General features: G+C 39.3%; 1 protein-coding gene across 3 annotated transcripts; it reads left to right on the top strand.

The window, feature by feature from the left end:
- Positions 1 to 569: 569 nt before the first annotated feature.
- mphosph9 (M-phase phosphoprotein 9) lies at positions 570 to 21,380 on the top strand. 3 transcript variants are annotated; one of them, XM_032570412.1, is made up of 24 exons: positions 570 to 681; positions 1,353 to 1,624; positions 3,498 to 3,645; positions 5,857 to 5,946; positions 6,034 to 6,533; positions 7,040 to 7,190; positions 7,317 to 7,389; positions 8,885 to 8,988; positions 9,717 to 9,833; positions 9,946 to 10,382; positions 11,335 to 11,484; positions 11,695 to 11,782; positions 11,962 to 12,177; positions 13,294 to 13,341; positions 13,525 to 13,589; positions 14,585 to 14,686; positions 15,485 to 15,706; positions 15,787 to 15,941; positions 17,063 to 17,335; positions 18,060 to 18,183; positions 18,663 to 18,748; positions 18,995 to 19,194; positions 19,420 to 19,488; positions 20,506 to 21,380. In XM_032570412.1, exons 2-24 carry the CDS (start codon positions 1,389 to 1,391, stop codon positions 20,605 to 20,607), a joined length of 3,756 nt encoding a protein of 1,251 aa, XP_032426303.1. In that variant the 5' UTR covers positions 570 to 681; positions 1,353 to 1,388; the 3' UTR covers positions 20,608 to 21,380. The 3 variants fall into 3 exon arrangements, with proteins under 3 accessions (XP_032426303.1, XP_032426302.1, XP_032426301.1); XM_032570411.1 differs by having other exon boundaries at positions 7,037 to 7,190; positions 9,720 to 9,833; XM_032570410.1 differs by having other exon boundaries at positions 7,037 to 7,190.
- The last annotated feature ends 406 nt before the right edge of the window (positions 21,381 to 21,786 follow it).

Here is a 21,786-nt window from a genome sequence, read left to right as displayed (position 1 = left end):
CCACATACAGGCCTGGCATTGTCACTGTATATATATATATATATATATATATATATATATATATATATATATATATATACCGCTCAAAAAAATAAAGGGAACACTTAAACAGGTGTTTAACACTTAAAGTGTTCCCTTTATTTTTTTGAGCAGTGTATATATATATATTTTTTTTCAGTGTATGGTAACCTTTCTTGAAATTATGGGGGAATTATGAGAAGGGGAATAATTGCAAATGAAGATGTTGAAAGGAAAACATTAATATGATCTTGGCAGCGCCTGAAAACTTAAAAATTGTCAGAGTAAAACATTTCTTTTGGTGGGTCATCAAAACTCCATCAGAATTCAAAAGCGGTGTTTTTAGGATCTTTATAAAACAATATAAATAACAGCTACTCGTCAAAATAAGATCCTAGCAACCTTTTGCTGGAGCTGTCCGCCTGTCAGGTTGGCCTGTCATTTATACACTCCTTATCTTCTCCCTCGACCAATAGAAATAAAATGTGAAAATACGAACCAATCACACGTCTGTATTTCAGATCTCATTCTGACCAATGGGGTTGGGGGCTGTAAACGTTCAGCGGACAGCGAACACTGCAGTGCAGCAGCCAACCAGCTCACAGTTAGCGAGTCCGACTTCTCTCAGAGAAATATGGATATAATAACATTAGAAACCAACCGGTAGGTTAACTATTAATTGGTGTAAGCTGTACTAGCCACACTGCCTGGTGTTGTGAAGCGGTTTGCAGTTGAATGCTACTATTAGTCCTGTCCTGCTTGTCTCCGTGTTTCTTAACCTGTAATACACCAACTTAGCCAAACTGAGCTAACTGGCTAACCATCCGAAAGGCTCGTTAGTTGCAGGTGTTGTTAGCTGCAGCAGATAAACTCTTTCGAACAGATTCAGGACTGACAACTTTAAGCGTTGGTGCTACAGACATTACAGCTCTGAAAGCTAATGTTGCTCCCATTAATATTTGTGATATTGCCTGCCTCTTCCGCGCTAACTATTTCTGCTAATTTAATTAGCCGCACATTAATTAAAACATGCTGCATTCAGGCTGTATCTTAAATTAAAGGAAACGTAACCCCTGATCCTTAAAACACAGGGATTGATGCTAATGCGTCACACTGACACCTGAACGTCATTTTATATTTATTTTTTTTGCTGTTTGTTTTAATACATGTTTACCGGACATGTTACGTGTAAATATCGCGGCTGTATAGTGACTCTGGGATGATAGTGCCCACCTCAACCGAGGTTACAGAGGCTTTTCTTGGCACTGTTGCCACAGCTGTGCAGCGCCTGCAGACGCTCACTCCAACTCAGCACTCTTTGTTTTGGCTCCCAGCTGTCAGAGAGACCCCCTCCAGATGGGCCCGTAAACATGTCCACGGATGACAGTATCTCCGAGGATGTGTCCAGCTCGGGGGCTCTGAGCCACTGCCACGCCAGCGCCGACGGAGATGGAGGAAAGGAGAGCGAGACCTCCCTGGTGTCCTCCGAGGGGACGTCAGCCTCGGGCCTGGCCGTCCTGGAGGAGAGGCACACCGTCTCCCAGACTACGGGAGGCGCCGTGGAGAGCAGGCGTGTGGACATCACACCGGCATGCAACCGGATCAGGTGCTGCCACCCCCCCCCCCCCCCCCCCCCCCCCCCCCCCACACACACACACCGTTCTCTGCGTGAAAAATGGAGACTTGACAGTTAATGTGTAAAAGATGCATTTTCGGATATAAGCTGCGTTTATGTTCAAGTATTCAGATGTTCTGGTCAGCCCTGTCACAATAACACATTTTGCTGGACAGTAGATCGTCCCAGAAGTTGATGCGATAAACCGTGACATTGTTGTTTTGAGATAACGGTATTATACAATAGTGTATTGGTAATAATAAAAGAACATGTATATTCAAAGATCAATAAGCTTTTAACATTGGAACGGGAAGACATTTTCAGTATCCAAAATAAATAAACAAAACAACAAATAAAATGAATTATGAAGTTGCTGTAAACAAAATTGTTCTTCAAAAAAAAAGAGAAAAAGAAGAAGACCACCAAAGCACCAAATCCAAGTTTTGATTGAAAGAGAGAAAACAGAAAAACAATAAATCACACAAATGGAAATGATTGAGCTAGTTTTAATTTACCATGAGATTAATGGATTTATTTCTTATTGCCATTTATTTCCTGTTTCTTATTAATCTTGTCGGAAAACGTCATGAGCTGCGTTCATTTGTAAGGAAGGAAATGAAAGTCATGTTGTAAACTGTAGCGTGAGCCGCGAAGCGGGATTTGAAACTGCAGCTGTTTAAAAAAAAAAAAAAATTCAACAAAAATGATCTGATATCAACTAAAGCGCCTTGGAAAAGTATTTATACCATTTGATCTTTTTCTCATCTTGCCACAATGCAAACCATAGACGTTTGATTTATTTATTTATTTTTTGGTGCTTTATGTGAAATGTAAGCACAAAATAGCATATCATTGTGAGATGAGATGGTGTAATAATAGTGACCTCCCATTGGCCACCTGATTGCTCATCACCAGTAATCCTCACACTCAGACTGTCTGAAAAAGCTAGGTTCAATATTATTACTGACTGTCGTAAACGGTTCAATATTGCTTTTATTCGTGCCTCTTATGTACATTTAGCAATATGTTAATATTTGTATATTCATTCTAGATTTTTTTTACCTGCACCAGTAATACTAGTATATATGTATACGTATGTATTGTCACACATAGTTTTTTGGTATATATATATTTCTGTCAAGAAAGTTCAAAATTTAGGGATTAATCTCAGAAAATTTCTAGAAAGAACAAGAAAACTCTTGAGTTTGAAAAGTTGAAAATTTTCAAGAAATAACGTTGGAAATTTGAGATTAATATCAGAAATTTTTCCAAAATAAAACAACAAAAAAACAAGGAAATGTGTGAGTTTGAAAAGTAAAAAAAAAATGCTAGAAAAAAAATTCCATTTTGAGATTAATTTCAAAAATATTCAAGGAAAAAACCTTGGAAGTCTCTGAGTGTCAAAAGTAAAAAGAAATGTAGACATTTGAGGCTCAGACATTTGAACGTTTTTAAAAATTATTTTTGTAGAAAATGTATTACTTTTAAAACACAAATTTCAAAGTTTTTTTCAGAATTTTTTAGGGTTTTTTCTAGAAAAATATCTGAGATTTTTTTGTAAAAGACTTACTCTCCTTTTTTTTTCAATAGACAGTCGTATTTTCTTGATTGAGCGATGTTTCGATATATACTATACTAAATGTTGGCGTAACAGTTTTTAAATATTCATACTAAGTGAGACTCTTTATTATAAGACATCATATCTTGCCTACCGTTGTAATATTTTTAATTTCTTATAATCTTCTTTACCTTTTTTATTTTTTGTATCATTTCGCAAAGAAAAATGATACAAGAAAAGCCTTGGTCTCTCTTTTACATTGTTTGCCCGTATCTTATAAGTAATTTCAGTGCAATGTTGTCGTAGGAACCTGTGTCTGAGCACAGACGAAGCATTTGAGCATGGGAAGACCCTGCCGTTCATCAACCCGAGCTCCCTGGAGACCCTGAGGGCCTTAGTGCAGGAAATTCAGAGCAGCGGAGAAACAGACCCTGAGATCTGGAAGGACTGTGAGGTGGGAGTTAATCACACAGCCTGAAAGATAAAACTACACAGACCGTATGTAAATGAGATCCTAAGCACACGCCGGTGCTGTCCGAAGTGAAGCCAGGAATTGCTGCTTTAGCAGTTGTTCTTCTGCAGCTGACAGCCTCATCTCTGAGCTGTCACTTTTAGTTTTTTCTGCGGATCGCACCTGTCAGTTCTGCAGACACACACACACACACACACACACACACCTGCAGAGAGCCCATAGTACCGGCACAGCACCACACTGCAGCTGATCTTGTCATACGCAGCAAGTGATGCGCAGGGGAAACACTGACGCAATTCAGTTCAACCTGAAGTGTTTGTTCTCAGCAGGTTCACTGTTCCTTTAAACACGGTGTCTGTGGGAACAAGCAGCTAATGGAGTTCATCCACAACCCGCATTTTTGCTCTATGATTTTGCCACTGATATGATTGCTTTTCATTATTTGGTAAACAGTCCACGTCAAAGTCCAGGGAAACCATGGAAATCTGCCCTTTTGCCCTGTTTTCTCTCATGAAACACACTCACTTCCACTGCATTCCAGCTCTTTGGGGGAAGTAGCAACGCTTACTCCATCTTTTTTTTTCTGTGTTAAACATTCATTTGACATATTAATATCAGACGTATTTAATTTTTTCTTCAGAAATGATCAGTTACATTCTGCTTTTATATACGCTACAAAGTCATGCATACCTGGTATTGGGTTCCTATTATTGATGGGCATCTTTTCTATCAGAAAAATACACTTTAAATAATATGCTTTGAAGAAAACCTGAGAGACATATTGCGATTTATTTATACGGTGCACTTTCATGAGTTGTATTTTTTCTGTCTCTTAAGTAAATGTTTGATTTTTAAACTTTTTTTAGTGTGTATTTTGTGTCGCATTACTTAACACGATGATTCCTCAGCTAGATTCTTCAATGAACGGCTGATATCCAAGCCATAAGGTAAAATTGTGTGGAAGGATGACTGTTCTAATATGTTCATGTTCTTACAGTCAAGAAGGATGCATCATGTGAACTGGTGTTATTTCTGAAAACAAATCACATTTAGTCTGCTGCATGTTTCTAACAATTATAACACAATCCTTTACATGGTTGCTTTACATGTTTGTTTTTTTTGTTGCCTTTTATCTGTTTTAATTTATATTTACTGGAGCCACCAGTAAATGCAAGATATAAGAAACTTTGCAGAGGAGGGGTGATTTCAAAAATAAATGAAGTTCTTTTACCCAGCCTTCTAATAACATGTCTACAAGATCCAGGATTTGCTAATATTGCAGAGGAATTCAAATGCATTACATTAATTAATATGAACACAAAACGAAGAGTCCCAACACCTGCTTTCAGAAACAGAGAAATCTTACAGTGCACTTATCTGGCTGAGAGATCTTCGTAATGTGAATAGCAACTTTGGAGATTTTTAATCCAAATGACTTCCTCAGTGTTCGTGTGTGAAAACTATGATGGCGTATGAAGGCCATTGTAGAGGGGGGGGGGAAATGAGGAGTAAATTTCTGCCAAAACACAAAAAGAATTTGAGATTAATCTCAGATATATTTTTTTTAAAATCAAGGAAATTTATGAGCCCCAAAAGTTGAAAATTCATTAGAAAAAAAAGCAGAAATTTTGCATTTGCAAGAAAAAAAAGTCTTGAAATTAATCTCAGAAATTCTCCTGGAAAAAAATTTAAAATTTCTGACTTTAGAAATTCTGAAATTTTCCACGTTTTTTTTTTTCTTGAACATTTCTGAGGTTAATCTCAAAATGAGTTTTTTTCTTGCAATTGTTTTGACTTTTCAAACTCAGAAATTTCCTTGATTTTCAAGACAATTCCTGAGATCTAATCAGCAAATTTTTGAGTTTTTCAGCAGAAACGTTCTCCTCCATCATAGAAAACAAACACCCATATCAGATTTTTCTGCTTCTTTCAAATAAGTGAATTCTAACTGGTTTATTGTTACATTGCAATAGTTGCTCCTTACAGTATGGCTTCTAACAATGTTTGCCGGACATTTTGTTCTTTTTATTACATTTGGATGAAGTGGCAGCTTAAAATATTACAAGGGAAAACTTCTGATTACTAACCTTTAGAAGCTGTGCACCTGTGAAGTTAGGAAACTAAACAGGATTAACCGTTTAAAAGTTCAAGTTACAAACTGATCGTTTGTCAAACTGTTTTTGTCTTCATCAGGGTCGATGGTTGCATTTGTTTCAGCTGGTTGAAAAGCAATACCAAGAGCAAATACTTGCTCAGCAAGAACAATATCAGTGCCAAATACAGGTAAGAAAACATATGCTATCGAGTTCTTTCATGTGATGACATTTTTTTCTTCTCCTTTTAAATATCTTGTTTTGTTATTTTGTTTAGTTGATTCAGGATGAGATTAAGGCCCTGGTTCAGCTCCAGAACCGCCAAACCAGCAGCGGTCAGCCGCAAACAGAGTTCCCCTCCGTCACCAAAACGTCCCCGGATGCTAAAAACTGCATCTTCTCCATCATCTCCAGTGAACGTCCGCTTCCCAAAAACGTGCCGAGTGACAACGAGAGCTTGGGAGCCCCCGTCCTCACGCCCTTTAGCACCCCATCCCCTCCGCCTCCCTGGCTGGAGACCGCCAACCAGGCGGAGGAGCGGACCACCACGGTGCTCAGCAGTGGCTATGGAACGCTGTGGGAAACTGGCTTCGAGCCCAGGGTGACTCCTGATGAAGACGGGGAGGATGGCGACGGAGGGCGGAAGCACAGGTGGACCAGCGTCCTCCAGGAAGACATACAGACGACTCTGGCAGAGTACCAGCAGGACTTCTCCAGTGAGCGGCCCAATGCCGTCAATGAACCTATTCCATCTGTGTACCAGCAGAAAACGTCCAGGTATGTCCAAACTTTAACCTGTTAAAGGGGCAGCCTTATGGAAAGTCAACGTTTTTGAGATTAAGGCCCTGGGTTACATCACTGTTATTCTCTCACCAAAAACACTCCTGGAGTGTTGCTTTGAGTCTTTAATGCATGTTTGAATCCTTTAATGTCCCGTGGCAATCGTTCAGCTGTGCAAAACGGTTGAGGGGGCCTAGACCCGCCTCCAAGGACGAAGCTCCGCCTATGAGCTGCAGCTTCCAACTGTGGCGGCCAGTAAATGACCACAGGATGCATTAGCTCCACTGGCTGAATGTGGGCAGGTTTCTTTATGCTAATAACTGGAACTGATTGAAGTTGGGTTTATCACTGACTGTGGCACAAACTATTATATCAACGTGTTGCTGTTTTACCTGCATCATTTTATGGAATTCATCTTTTATTTGTCAGATTGAGGAAATAGAGAATGAAGTTGTATGTTTTTTGTTAAAAATAAAACGTATTTTCCGTTGTTTTGGCAGCAGCAGCACCCAGCAGCTGACCTCCTGGGCCCAGAGGCAGAAACTCAGAGCCAGGAAGACCAAGGCAGGACTCAGCACAGCACAAACCCCAGACTACCAGGAGTTACCTCACAGCAAGCAGAGTCTGCTGGAGAAACCAGATTCACACGACCAGGTACTTCAACAGCTCACCTTCTAGGACTAACATTTGTAGCGGTTTTGTTTTTAGCTCATTGTCCGCTTTGGTTGTTCTAACCGTATTTTCTTGCTCCTGAGTCCCATCCACTTATCTCCGTTTCAGCATCGATCGGCCGGGCTGTCATCCAGCTCTTTCCCGCTGCGGCGCAGTGACAGCCTGATGTCAGAGGCTTCAGGTAATTCACAGACTTCGATTAAAAAAAGAAGAAAAGACAAGGCCAAAGGAAACTATGCACTTTAGTTTTTATCTTCTGTAGTTATTGATACACTCCTGAGGCGACCATAATAATATTTCACACTGTCTGATAGCAATAGTTTTGATTTGATTCTAAAAGCAGTCTTTGACACTGAATAAAATCTCATTTATGATCGTATTATAGGTCAGTAGAGAGCAGCAGTAGCAGTGTGACTCTTCAGATCAGCAGTGATGCTCAGTGTTCTCACTGTATTTACGGTTTATAGTATGGCTCAGTACTTTAGACTGGCCTGCACCAGGAGGTCAAACTCATTCTCATTTTGGGCCGAATAGAGGTCATAAATCTTCTTAAAGGGCCGGTTGTGGCAGAATTTATTCTGGCCAGTCAGCTAATTAATTTGTCAACTAATGACGAATTAACCCTCTGATGCATGAATTATGATCCTTTGTGTCAGAATTTTTTTTCCATTTTTTAAAATTCTTTTCTTAAGGCATTAAAAAGGTAGGAACATTTTTTTGTAAAAATCTTTTTTTTTTATTTTTATTTTTTTTATGTGATCAATTGTAATTTTGTCCAAATACAAAGTTGTTATTTGAAAAATACATCAGTAGTATTGTTCCTTAGGGGTTATCTGATGTCACAATATTTTTTTTTACTTGCAAGAGTCGTCTACAGTAGAAGGAGGGACCGGGTCTGTTCTCATGCTTTTTTGTCTGTCGGCCATATTGTATTTAACAAAAATAATTTCTTGCATTTGCAGCTGATGGCCAGTAGTTGATGGTATATTTTATGATGCATTAGTGTCCACTTCAGTGGTCTGTGTGCATTTATAACATAAAAATCCACAGGAAGCACAAGAAAATGGCTTTTAGATAGCTGTCCACTGTAGTGACCACTATGCATGAAAGGGTTAATTCAGCTAATTCCTCATTGAATTAAAAGCTGAGGATCGTTCTGTCTCCTGCAGACTCCATGAATAATAATCGGCATTCCATAAGTACTTCTTAAAAATAAAATAATATTGAAATTTTTTTCACATTGTTCAGTCCGTTCAGAATTTCTAAAAGATTTTTCTGATATTTAAAAAATATATATATTTGCAAGGAATTTTGCAATATTTGCGCCTATGCGCGACGTTAAATGTGACTTTTTGTTGTTTGCCGTATCGATTGCGGACTACAACTAGATATTAAGTAAGACTGACGCAACAGTGTTGTAAAAGAAAGTACTGCCGCCTGCAGGTTGGAGTTATCATCACTTAAGCTCAACATTTTTAACCGTTCTTGCAGAAAAACGTGAGGAACTCACATTACCACGAAGTAATGAGGAGGTCTGTTGAATTTTGCGTGAATTTTTGCAGAATTGAACTGTGTAATTTGGCGACACACGTGGCCTACACCGACATAAACATGCAAATGAATGGGTGAATAATGTCAAAAAGTGCTCTACAGATGTTTCATTGTGTCTGTCTCAGGTCTGACTTACTGGCGTCTGAACGAGTGCGATCTGTATCGGCCCCTTCCGGACAGCTTTGACAGCGGAGCGTACCTCCTTCTGCAAGAGGCTTCCATGAGTCTTGTGAGTAACACCGGCTGAGTCACATTCAAACCTCCCGATCCGCCCTGCTGTCCTACGCGACGTAAACGTCGTCATCTGTTTCTGCCCCGTAAAAGAGCCGTATGACGCTCAGATTTTGACTGTATGTGCTGACAGGGACAATAATAGTACCAGTCAGAAGGTGGCGCTAAAACACACCTTCACACACCTTCAGATAAAGAAGATTCAGATCTCTACAACAGCTCGATGTACCAAGGCCTATTAGGGCCATTGTACATAGAAAAACTGGGGGAGAGGCAAGAAAAATTTTGGAGAAACAACTGAAATTTTGGGATTAATCTCAAAACTTTTTCTGGGAAAAACTTGAAAATCTCAGAGTTTCAAAAGTAAAAAAAGAAAAAGATCAACTTTTGAAACTCAGAAATTTCCAAGTTATTTTTTCTTGCAAATTTTCATGTAGCAATTGCTAACAGAAGACAATGATTCAATTCAAATTCAAAAATGCTTTATTAATCCCAAAGGGAAATTAAATAATCATCACTACATCTGGTTTTGTAGCTAAACAAATGAAATAAAGGTGATTAGTGTGCTCTATAGCACTTCAAAACTTTTCATATGTTTTTACTCAGTTTATTGCCCCCAGATTCATGGAAGTCAGATCTGTAAGGGATGTAAAAATGTTGCAATGACGATGTTTTTGTGAAAAAGTCGAGTTGAAGTAAAAGCTGAGGATCGCTCTGTGTCTCCAGCAGACTCCGTCCCAGGAGCCGCGGCTGTCCCTCAGAGAAATCTACCAGAACAAGCATAAAGATTGTAAACAAAGCGACTGGGAAGGTTCTGTCGCGTCCAGCCTTCTATCACCACAGGTTTGTCTTTTCATTCAGAGACCCAAATCTTTTCTTACCTCTTCTGACATTTGGCTTTTGTAGAAAACTTTCTGACTCGCTCCGTTGCCAACATTATATCTCCGTTGCTAAGGTGCTGACGTTGGATCCGGCGGCCGGAACGCAGCAGTCAGATCGAACGTCTGGCTTCACTTCACCTTCTCACTTCAGCAGCCCGTCGTTTGCCCCTCCGCCCCACCCCTTCCCCAGACTGGGGACCTCCATGACCCCCGACAGCATGGTGGAGGGCAGCCCCCATCCTGGAGACACCGACTGCGTCTCTGACACGTCCAGCGCTTCAGCTGCTGGACAACCTCCCGCTAAGACGCAAAGTTCCCGAGGGAATCCGTCACTGGCGGTCAGAGAAAGCAGCCAGCAGCGCAGTGCGCCGTTAACCAGCGAGGAAGAGGGGAGCCGCACTCACACCAGCACCCTGAAGCCCAGCGCCGCCCCTGGAGCCGGGCAGCCGCCGTCAGCCAGTCCTCACATGGACAGAGCTTCGTCTCTGGAGGACCCCGTCGTCCTGTCTCTGTGAGTCTGATGTTACAGACGCCTTGTAGACAATATTCACCCCGCCTGATTTCAGCAGCCCCACAGGTTACACTAAAATTGTAAACAATCAGGAGCGTATATTTGTAACTTGCTGTAGAAAAAATGTTTGTCGTTTTAGCGATAAAACTCGTCTCGCTGAAACGAGAAAATTTCTTGTTTGTCCAAGTTTTATATCTCGTTACAATCAAAATATGTTCCCATTTTTAAATCAGAAACATCAGAGGAATGCCTTTTTATGAATGTAAACTGTCACGGGTGTATTTTTATATTTTTGCTAGAGCAAAAAGTTTCTCATCACAGTGAGAAATATCTTGCTAAAATGAGAGTGTCTCATTTTTACGAGTTTTATATTTCATAACGTTAAGATTTCTGGGTATGAGACACAAAACTCGTTAAAGCGAGAAAACATTGTCATGATAATGAGTTTTCTGTCTCATTATAACCTAAATATGTCAGAGGTGTGTATTTTATTAAAACAAGAAAGTTTCTTGGTTTCAGAAGTTTTATGTTATTATACCATGAGAGTTTCTGGATGTAACGAGATACAAAATTCGTTTTGTATTTTGTTATAACCAAAATGTGTCTCATTTAAATAAAAAAGGTCAGGGTGAGCCCTTCTTTTGCCTTTTTAAGTTCGTAAACTGTCAGAGGAGCGTTTTTTAAAATCTTAATATAAAGAAGTTTCTCGTTAAAGCGAGATATAAAACTTAACAGTTTTCTTGTTTTTACGAGTTCTGCATCTCATTATAACAAAAACATTTGTTATTGTGAGACATAAAACTCGTTTTGTTATAACATGAAGGTTTCTGGTTTAACTGGGTACAAAATTTGTTGCAAAGATTCTTCTTTTTTTTTGCTTTAATAAGTTTTGCACCTTGTTGTAACGTGAAAGTGTCTTAAGTTTCCTTTTTTCTTCCCTTTTTTCCCCCAGACTGCGGCAGAACCTCAGAGAGAAACACTCGCGACACGTCGCTGATCTGAAAGCCTACTACGAGTCTGAGATTCGGATCCTGCGAGACAAACTCAAACTCCGCGATCTGCCCCAGGACCTAGAGAAGAGCAATCAGGCCCTTACAGAAAGGTTTGCAGTCATTCACATGGCTGTGTTTTTTGCCTTGTTGCAAACCAGATAAAGTCACCAGAAACGTAAAATAACCAGAAAAACGAGCAAAAGCCAAACGTAGAAGTTTTTTGTGCATACATTTGAGAACATGTAAAGAGGGATTAGCAATGTTAATGATAAATGTTCACAGTTTAGATTCATTTTATTCATCCATTTGTTTATCTGCAGGTGCAAACATCTAGAAAAAGCTCTGGCTGAAGCAACAGGTCGCATTCAGGAACTAGAGGCAACAAACATCTTGCTGGAGAAACACCTGGTACCTGCACATTTTTATGCAAAATTTGCAGCTCGTTACCTTGAGGGAACTTATGATAATTTCCTAAACAAGCAACGCAGAGATAGCAAGAAGCTAGCAGGCCGAACAGAGGAAGCTACACCAATGTTCAGGCATCGTTTTTGGGCAGCTTTTGAATACGAGTGACTTTGTATTCGCAGGCTGAGTGGCCGGAGCGCTACGCCGTGGCCGGAGCCGCCGTGAACTCCCTGCAGCAGCGGCTGGAAGAAAGCAAACGCTCGGCCAAAGAGAAAGACGGCCTGGCCGCGCGCTTAAAGAGCCGCGTGCGTCAGCTGGAGGAGGCGGCGCAGAAAGCCTGCAGGGAGGCAGACGACAAGGAGGCCAGGAGGGAGAGGGAGTACAAGATGCTGCAAGATGTGAGTCTGAGAGAGTCCATAAACATCAAATATCATGTAAAAAGTAGCAGCAAACTTCTAATTGAGTTAACTGCAGGGTTAATTAGTCGAAATGAATCACAATTAATTGTAAACTGTATATAGCAACAAAATAAACATTTTCAAATCAAATACCTTTTTTTCTTCTAAATTATTGGGTAAATATAAAAGGTGGGCATTTATTGTATTGTTTTATCATTTATTATTGTGATAATTTTTTTTGTCATGATAAGAATTCTGATATTTTATCTAAATATCAGAATTTGTTTCAAAAAACGAACCCGCCATGTTGTGGTAATTTTTAATTTTCTAAAAGAAAAGAACTTCCACTGTGTGTTCAGTCAGAGCATCAATAAATATCAATACATTTGAAAATATGACTAAATACAGTTACTGTGTGAAGTTCAGTGATACAAATCACACTTCTTTGTGTGACTGGTGTCCTAAAGAAGCATCTTATGTATAAATGGGTTAGTTTTTTTTGTGGGTTTATGGTTGATGTAACTGTATGGTTGTGACTGTAGGTATTGCTTTTTCAGCAATACCTAGAAAAAGAAGTAATAAGTAGTTCTTATGCTCACTTTTATCACTATCGCAATAATACCACAAAGTATCGTGATAAATCTTTTAGTTCACATTGCACAGCCTTGATAAATGGACATATTGTTTTCTATCTGTTATGTAGGTCACTCAACTATCAGACTGGTGTAAATATTAACCCCTTATGGGCCAAGAGGAGCTGCTTTGTCTTCCATGGCTGTTGTTTTATTGGAAGTTGCTTGCGCATCAGATTTATTGGCGTACCAGAAACATGCGAATACAAAGATTCCTCTTGGGACTTTGTATGTAGAAAAAAAGTGATTCATAGTTTTGAAAGTTTTTAGCGTATTAAAAATGTAATTAACACGTTAAAGTCATAGTCAAAATATTATAGTATCAAATTGCTGCTACTCATGAGACCCTGAATAAGAAATGTTTGATAAGGACAGGAAAAAAATGACAAAGTTTTTACACCAGTGGAAGAATTTAATAGCTCTTTTTGTACAACTATGTTAACTGGCAGCCATAATTTACAACGCTTCACTTTTTTCCCCTCAGCTACTCAAGGAATACGACTCTCTGACGAAGGAACACGAAGCAGCAAAGGTAAAATCATTTCCTCTGGTATTGCAACATTGTGTCACATCTTCATTAACCTCAGTATCAGCCAATATTTGTCTTTTTTTTGTTGTTTTTAAAATATTGGCATCAACCCCATAAGTAAGACAGGACTAATAATAATAGTTGATGTTTATTGCCATAATGTTGCTGTTTGTTTTGTTTTTACAGAACAAACTGGTGTCAGCAGAGAGCAAGCTAGTCGATGCAAACGATCAGATATCTGAGCTGAAGAGGTAACACTTGCTGGTTAGATTTTGTAACTTTAAAAAAAAAATATATAATCCAACCAGCTACATTTACTTGAGTAACTTTTTGGAAAAAATGTACTTTTAGTAGTGTTTTTACTTTTACTTGAGTAATTGTATTATGCCGTTTCGCTGCTCTTACTCAGGTAACATTTCTGTATACTCTATCCCCTGTGAGTAACTTCACTAAATGAAGAACAATAATGTTTTAACCAAACATAATCACCAGACACACATTCGTAGGTTTCATTAAGGTTTCATAAATTTTATATTGAAAGAAACTGATTTGGAAAAGTGTCTCTTTTGCCTGATTTTAGCTGCATTTCCATTACAAATGTTTGCAAAACTTTGTCAATTTCCGCTCATGTTGAAAAAGCACAATTTCGCACTGAAGTGTTTCCATTAAATAAAAAATGCAATCAAAGTCAGGAAGTTTGTTCACACGATAATTCATTAAAAATTAATTCTACTACTACTTCCTGTTGTCTTCTTTGTTGTTTCCTCCAGTAGTAACATGCAGTTGCTGATCACATGACTTGTAGGACATGAAAATAGTTTGCGTTGCAGTTTTGCAAATTTCATTCATTTCAATAAAATCAAGAAAACCATCTCAACCTAGCGCAAAAACCTTTTAGAAAAATGTTAGTTTTTTTCGTGTGTCCATTAAGCCAAATTATTTTTGTAATTCCAACTTACGCAATTATATGGTAAATGGGAATGCAGCTTTTGTTATTTCGTGATTATGTTATTAGTATGAATTACTGTCTTTTTGGTGCTTAAAATACCAAAATTTCCACATAACATGTTTTGGTTAAATCTGATGATTTAATTTGACTGATTTTTTAACATTTTAACCATTTAATCAGTACTGGGGTATCCTTTTTACCAAATACTGTTCTACTCTTACTTGCGTCGTTCCCCATTACCTGCGGGTGTCTCCTGCTGTATCCATGACCATGTCCACCTCTCTAAATCTCTCCTAGAGTCATCTCAAAGCTGGAGTCCCAGGTGATGCAGCTGGAGCACGAGAACCAGGCCAGGATCCGCTTCGCCCCCCACAGTAACGCACAACCTTCAGGGGCAGGGTGAGCTCTTTAGATGTTCACAGTTAAAGCCGCAGCGTTTTAGTGTCTGAGAGGAGAAAAGTTTGTAACACTTCTTCACAAATAACCTCCCATACAACACAGTTTGTCACGTTGCAAACTGTGTTTTGTAACATTCAAACTCTGTCGCTTCCACTTTGCTGAAATAGGTGAGCAGTAAGTGTATTTTATTTGTGATTTATGTAATAGACCAAAGCAGAGTGATGCGTTTTTTGTGAAGTGGAAGAAAGTTATTACGTCAGCTCATGTGAAGAGCCATGCTTTTGTTGGGTTCACCAGGTTCTTTCCGTTTGATTCCAAGCCTTGGGTTTATAAAAATTTAAAAAATGGGCATATAGACTGTTTCCCCAGACATTGTCATGGAATCGGATGACTCGTTTGTAGGAGCTCATTGTTGTTCATCATGTGAGCGAGGGTTGTTGAGCAGTTAGAGCAAAGTGGGAGCAACTGGGTTTTCTTAAAATCTTTGAAAATGTTTGAATTTCAGTTTTGTGTTTCCAAGGTTTAGAAAGTGCTTGATTTCTCTATATAGACCTTAAAAGTGCTCGATATTCAAACTGCACAACTTTGTAATAAAGTTTGATTAAAAGGCAAAATTTTGAAACCAGATATTTTCATAATTTTCAATTAAAAGCTATAATTTCCTTTCGCTCTTCACAGTTCTCTGATGTATAACTAAATCGTTCAACATGGGAAAATGAGATTTCAGTTTTTACTGTTACTGTTTTTGTAACAAGTGATACTAACTACAGTGAATTACTGTCCTGAACATGTCTGCAGTCTCTTCCACCATCCTGACTTGCTGCTGTCGCCCAGCAAAGGTAAAGTAGAGCCGGACGTCACCTGGAGGAGGTCTGACCAGTCGAACGGCGGCAGAAACTCCCAGCTAACTCAAACCAGCCAATCAAACGCTCACAAGCGATCACCTTACCCGGTAAACGACCAGTCGTCTGGAACCGGCAGCTCCGCGGACGCCTCTTCCTCTGGAACCGGCAGCTGGAGGTGTGTGTTTAGAGTCGGGAGCACGGCTTTTAAAGCCGGACGCGAGCGTGAGCGTGAACGGTTCGCTTTCTGGTGTGCAGGTGTGCGTCTCCGCCTGAGTGCGAGCAGACGCTGCCTCAGAGCAGACAGCAGGGGCAGAGCGCCGGTCGGAGAGACGGCTCCAGCCCCCTGACGCCCATGATGAGGGCCCTGATCGAGCTGGAGGAGACCAGAGCCACGGAGACCCGGGCCCCGTGTGAGCCCCACATTCTCACAGCTGCACAGGGACCCTCAGGGGTCTGCCACCTTTACAACCCAAAGAGGCATTTTCTCCCTCAGCCCAGTGGAATAAAACTCGTTTAGAAACACAAATATTACGTCACCTTTAAGAAAAAGATAAAATATCTACAACAGGAATGTTGTTGTCATCTTTAAAGAACCACTGATTTATTTAATCGGTTTTGAACTACTTACTTATACCAAATAGCTTTTTTTTAAATTTTTTACAACACCTACTCTAGGAAATTTGTTTGGAGTTTTAGATGTAAGAAAAACAATTTTTATTTTTGTTTTTATGTTTTAAAATAAAATAAAGTTTACATGAAAAGAATAAATTTTTTCTTTCAATAAAATGTTCAGATATCACAGAACAAAACATCCCAAAACAATCAATTTACAACTTGAAAACAAAAAAAAGTACTTCTGATAAATATTCTTTACACTATGCACATAAAAAAAACTATTCAAACTAGCATTTGTTTATTATCTTTAAATGTTCAAACGTTTCTCCATTCTTAATCAATCTTGTCCAAAGTTAAGAGCCAGCCATAGCTCTGGAGCTGCAGGTATAAGGCTCTTGGCCTAGTCAAAGTCCTGTCCTAAATGCAATTGAGAATCAATGGGAAGACTTGAAAACTGACATTCACGCATGCTATGCGTCCCATCTGACTGAACTTCAGCTGTTTTGCATAAGCAAACTTCTAAAAATTCACAAAAATTGCGGAGATCCCAAAAGAGAAATGCACAAAGCACATTTCAGGTTTTCACTGGTTAAAAAAAAATATTGAACCACTTTTTTGATGGCTTGTCACATAACATCTAATTAAAATACATTGTAGTTAAAAAAACGGAAAGTTTTAAAGTGTATGAATAGTTTTTAAAGTCACTGTAAAGTAAACAATGTGACTTCCCGTATTTTTCCACATACAAATAAAAGTAAAACTGTCTTGGAGGCAGACACTTTGTTCATTTTTCATCCTGAAATGCACCAAATATTTCCAACAGCATTTTTGCACAATTATTATTTCACTTAAACACAAACAAACACAGCTGCTACCTGCTCGGTCTGTAGAATTTAATTCATTTATGTGTCTGCAGGGGTCGGCCATCAGAGGGCCACCGTTGGGTTTGTGGAGCGGAAACACAAAGAGCCGGTCCGGAAGCGACCCGATGTGGTGCTGGACGAGACGGAGGCCGCGAAACCAGGAGGAACGGCAGCTACGGGGGCCGACGGCGGGGGCCCGAGAAGTCGCTGCGCAGCGGACAGGACTGCAGCCCTGCTGAGGGCCCAGAGGAGTCTGTCCCCCGAGGGCCACAGGTCCTCCTCACTGCCACCTGCAGCTCATAGAAACATCCCGACTGCGACTCCAAGTAAGTTCTTACAGGGACTCGTTCACCCTTAAAAAGTCTTAAATTTATTTGCCAAGGCCTTAAAATGTCTTAAATAATAATAATAAAAAAAATTAGGTGTATTTTGGCCTTAAGTGTGATAATCACAGGTCTTAAATTTTGTGGTGGTCTTAAATTTTAGTCGCACGCAGGCGTCTTCACTGCATTCTGTGACTCAAGGCTGTTGAGGCTGCCGTTAGCTAGCTGCTAATATCGCAAAGTTCAGTACTAACAGACCTTTATTCTCCATTTTCATGAAAGACTTGAATTGGTAATATCATGTCATTGCTTTATCCAGTAATCCAAAAAATACTGTAAATTTATTACACAAATGTAAAATCTTGTAACCTCTTTATGTTCTCGGTTCTTTTTATGTATAAAATTCAACCTAGGATGTTTTTTTTGTTTGTATTATGCCAATATTTTGATGATTGCTAATAAAGACTTACAATAAAAACAAGCAGCTAATATACCATTGCTAGCTAGCTTTGATATGAACAAATTTATTAGCAGGATAAGCAATTTTCTGTTGTACATTTGTCGTGATTCAGGTCTTATTTTGTTCAAAATGGCCATAAACAGTCTTTAATTTAAGTTGGTGAAACGTTCAGAAACCTCGTCTTACTACAAAATGTGACATTTATCCAAATCTGCATGTTTGTATGGCGGTCATGACATCTCCACCTTCCTTTCTTCTTCTTTTTAGCCAAGAGGGAGACGTTACTCACGCCCCTGTCTGCCATGTCCAGCCCCAAACGCTGCCCCACTGAGAACTACTCCACTGCTTTTGGCCACCTGATGCCAAGAGAAGAGCACCTGCACCTCCAAAGGTGAGAAATGAAACCTCGTGCAGGCGATTCCGGGGCGAATTCTTTTGTTGCAAACCCATAACCGCTGTGAGCTGTAGGGGGCGGTAGAGGACAACAGAAAGAGTGCAACGTCATGATATGACACAAAATGAAGACAGCTGCAGTTTAATTTTAGTTTTTTAAGGAACTTTATTTAATGTAAAGAACAGTTCGGGTTTATAGCGACATTTAAAATAAACAAGTTAACAAAAGATGCTGTTTTGTCATTTTTACATTCCGACCCAAAAACAGTTGGTTTCATTCCATAAAGCCTGGGATGTTGCATTTGACCAGAAGGTGATAGACTGCTGCCCTTTCTAACACATTTTCTCTGGTCAGTCCACAAATAAGTTATCATGAAATGGCTGTAAATATTGTTAGCGTTCTGTTCCTGTCTGTCAGTAAAGGTGTGCTTTTAGACACACTCACTGAAACTGTCTGGTTGTGGTCTGTCCGCACAGCGACGGACACGCTGACAGGAGACGGCACTCGTTCCACAGCAGCAGTCCCAGGAAGAGACTCCACTTCACATCAGCAGAAGAGAAAGGTAACGCTCAAAATCCTGAAAACCCTGGTGGCCAGGACACGCTAGCTTAGTGCTTTTTTTGGGTTTTTTCTACCATTGTATTCTGGGCATGTTTATTTATTTTAGAAAACATCTAAGTTATTTTTGATTTTACTCCTTGTTTGAGAAACAAAACCTTTAATAATTTGGAACTCCACACTTTCTGAAAACCTAATATTTGTGTCTGATTATAAATGTAGATTCTTCTTCTGTTGTTTTTTTTCTCAGAGCGTCAGGAGCCGGAGCCCTGCGGCCGCATGGAGCCACTGGACAGAAGCGCCCAGCTGGGCTGGGAGCAGCAGAGAGACGGCGGCGGTCCTGAGCAGCCGGACCCCTCAGTGGACCCGGCTCTGCTGGCCCCGGACAGAACCCAGTCACTGACTGAGGCTGAAAGACTGTTTGATGAGCTGACGCAGGAGAAACTGCAGGTGTGTTGCAGAGTCTGATGCTTCTTAGTTTCTTTATTTTTTAAAGCCAGAAGGATAAATTTAAAGGTGCAGCTCTAACCACACGTTCAGCCGGTTACATAAGAGGCTTATAGGGTCGCTCATTTCAATCCCTCCTCCTGCCTTTATTCTGATCTAATGAGTTTCAGCGTGTTCACTGCTTTATCAGTGTATTTGTGGTGTGTGTGTGTGTGTGTGTGTGTGCAGATTGAGGCAGCTTTGAGCAGGATGCCTGGAGCAGGTGGCAGAGTGAGCCTACAGACCCGATTAGATGAGGTGAGATACCAGAAAACAATTATAAACTGATTACTCCTGACCTGTCATTTCAAAACAAAGTTCATTTCCTGTTTTATTATATTAAAAATAACATTAGAAACTATTAGCATATTGAAACAATAAGTGAAATATTTCACTTAAGGATTTTCTTGCTTAAGCATATGGATAAGACTGAATATCCCACAAGAACAATTTAATCATCAGTGTTGTGCAACATTATGCACAATATTAAATGTGTCATAAAATCTTAGTCACAATAATAAAATGTATTGCCACTCTCAAAATATGTTAAAACGAATCTAATCTATTTATTCTGAGAATTGATATATTGGGTACCCATGTCTGCTAAAAAAGTTAATGTAACTAAATTAATGTCTTAAAATGTCTTCAATTCATTTTTGAAAAACCAAGTTGGCCTTAAATACGTTACTTATAAGTCTTAAATTTTGTATTGACAGGACTATTTAATCTCACATATTCAATGCATTTTTTATTTGTTTTTTTTTTGTCGCAGGACTTTTCTGTCAGGCAAAATTTTGAGTAGAACTCAGACTAGGGCTGGGGGACATGAGGAAAATCTAATGTCCCAATATATTTTTGCTATATCACGATACATATCACAATATTCTGAAATGAGCTCCAAATGTTATTTTAAACTATAGACCCACCTGCAGCATGATGTCACCCACGCAAGTTTCCACCCCCTATATCTGTGGAGACAGGTCTTAATTTCAAAGTCTTAAAAAGTCTTAAATTTGAGTTGTTGAAACCTGGAGAAACTCTCTATTGACACTTAAGGTGAAACCTGACAATGTTAAATCTATTGTATTATGTCATTGTCAATACTTGAAAATGGTCTCAAAAGAACAATATTATCATTTATTGCAATAATTACTGGAACAGTTTATTGTCCAGCAAAATGTGTTGTTGTGACAAGACTGAACAGACAATGTTTACCGTTTTCCTTTATGGGTTGAAACTGTTACTTCAAATATTTTTGCTATTTTCTTCTATCAGGTGGCCTTAGAGAATCGTCTGGAGAGACTGAACCGCGAGCTGGGATCCATCCGGATGACTCTGAAGCGATTCCATGTCCTCCGTTCTTCTGCCCACACATAGCGACCTCCGACCTCTGACCTCTGCCACAGCTCGGTGTCTCGGCTCGACAAACGGCACTGATTGTCTTCTGAAGAATCGCCTTGCCATGATCTCACCTGTACATCGAACACGCCCACCATGTTTTTATACGTATGATCGAACAATACTCTGGGATATTTTTTTACGTGTCGGGGAAAATATCGGAGCATTTTTTTGGAATATATTTTATTTTTTAGTAAAGCACAGATTTGTAAAGTCGTTTACTTTTTTAGTCACGAGAAAAAAAAAAATAATGTGATGTTTTACCACAACGAAGAAGAGATTTTAAAATTAGCTTGAGTTTAAGGGTTAAGATGTGAAGACACATTCATGCACGAAACATCACTGCCTTTTTTTAAAAAAAATGTTGATAATTGTACAATTATTACATGTTATTAACATTACATTCATGTTTTTACATATCAGTTGTTGCTTTTTTCTTAATTGTCTGTACATTTTGTTTTGGGCCAAACTTTTTGAACTTGAAGGAAATCTGTGTTTACTTGAATGAAAAACCCTTTTTTGTTGTTGTTGTTGTTGTTGCTTTATTTCCTGAATGACTTCATTTCTGCAGCAGCAGATCAACCAGTCAGTCAAACCAGCATCCAACCTTTTCACTCAGATTCTCCATCTGTTTCCACTGTGCATGGAGTCCTTGCACTGTTTCCTTTCCTCCATGTCAAATTTCCTACAATGACATGTTTCCAATGGACCTGTAATGCTACTGCACAATAAACTTCTTTTATAGAAGTAGAGTTAGCACTCATTTCGTTTATAAGCTCAGAATGATGCATTACTGTTGTCAAAGTGCCGTCTCCAGTTCGAGGCATGGGCGGATCTAGATGGGGGGGCCAACCGGGGCCCGGTGACCTGCAAGGATTTACTTTAGCAATGAATTGTGAGTACGTTGTACCCCATTATTGGCTACTTTGCTAAGCAGCGTTTCTTCATGGGGGTACAGGACAAAAATGAATCAAAACAAAATAAATGTTAAAACAAAAGGGGCAATATTTCATCAGGCCACATTAATAAAGTAAAATAACACTTATGAAATTATCACTATACAGTGTATTCCTAAAAAACAAACATTTCTAAATAAAGTACCTGTGCTAACAAACTTTTTAATATATGCATTTGAAAAATAAACTTATTTTCTTCACA

The sequence above is a fragment of the Xiphophorus hellerii genome, chromosome 8, assembly GCF_003331165.1.
Source record: "Xiphophorus hellerii strain 12219 chromosome 8, Xiphophorus_hellerii-4.1, whole genome shotgun sequence".
Classification (NCBI taxonomy): domain Eukaryota; kingdom Metazoa; phylum Chordata; class Actinopteri; order Cyprinodontiformes; family Poeciliidae; genus Xiphophorus; species Xiphophorus hellerii.
This window is presented reverse-complemented; position numbering and strand designations above follow the sequence as displayed.

Excerpts from the sequence above, each read along its gene's own strand:
- mphosph9 (XM_032570410.1), top strand. The coding sequence starts at position 1,389 with ATGTCCACGGATGACAGTATCTCCGAGGATGTGTCCAGCTCGGGGGCT. Across the intron at positions 5,947-6,033 it reads AATATCAGTGCCAAATACAG|TTGATTCAGGATGAGATTAA; the intron begins GTAAGAAAACAT and ends TATTTTGTTTAG. Across the intron at positions 15,942-17,062 it reads CACGGAGACCCGGGCCCCGT|GGGTCGGCCATCAGAGGGCC; the intron begins GTGAGCCCCACA and ends ATGTGTCTGCAG.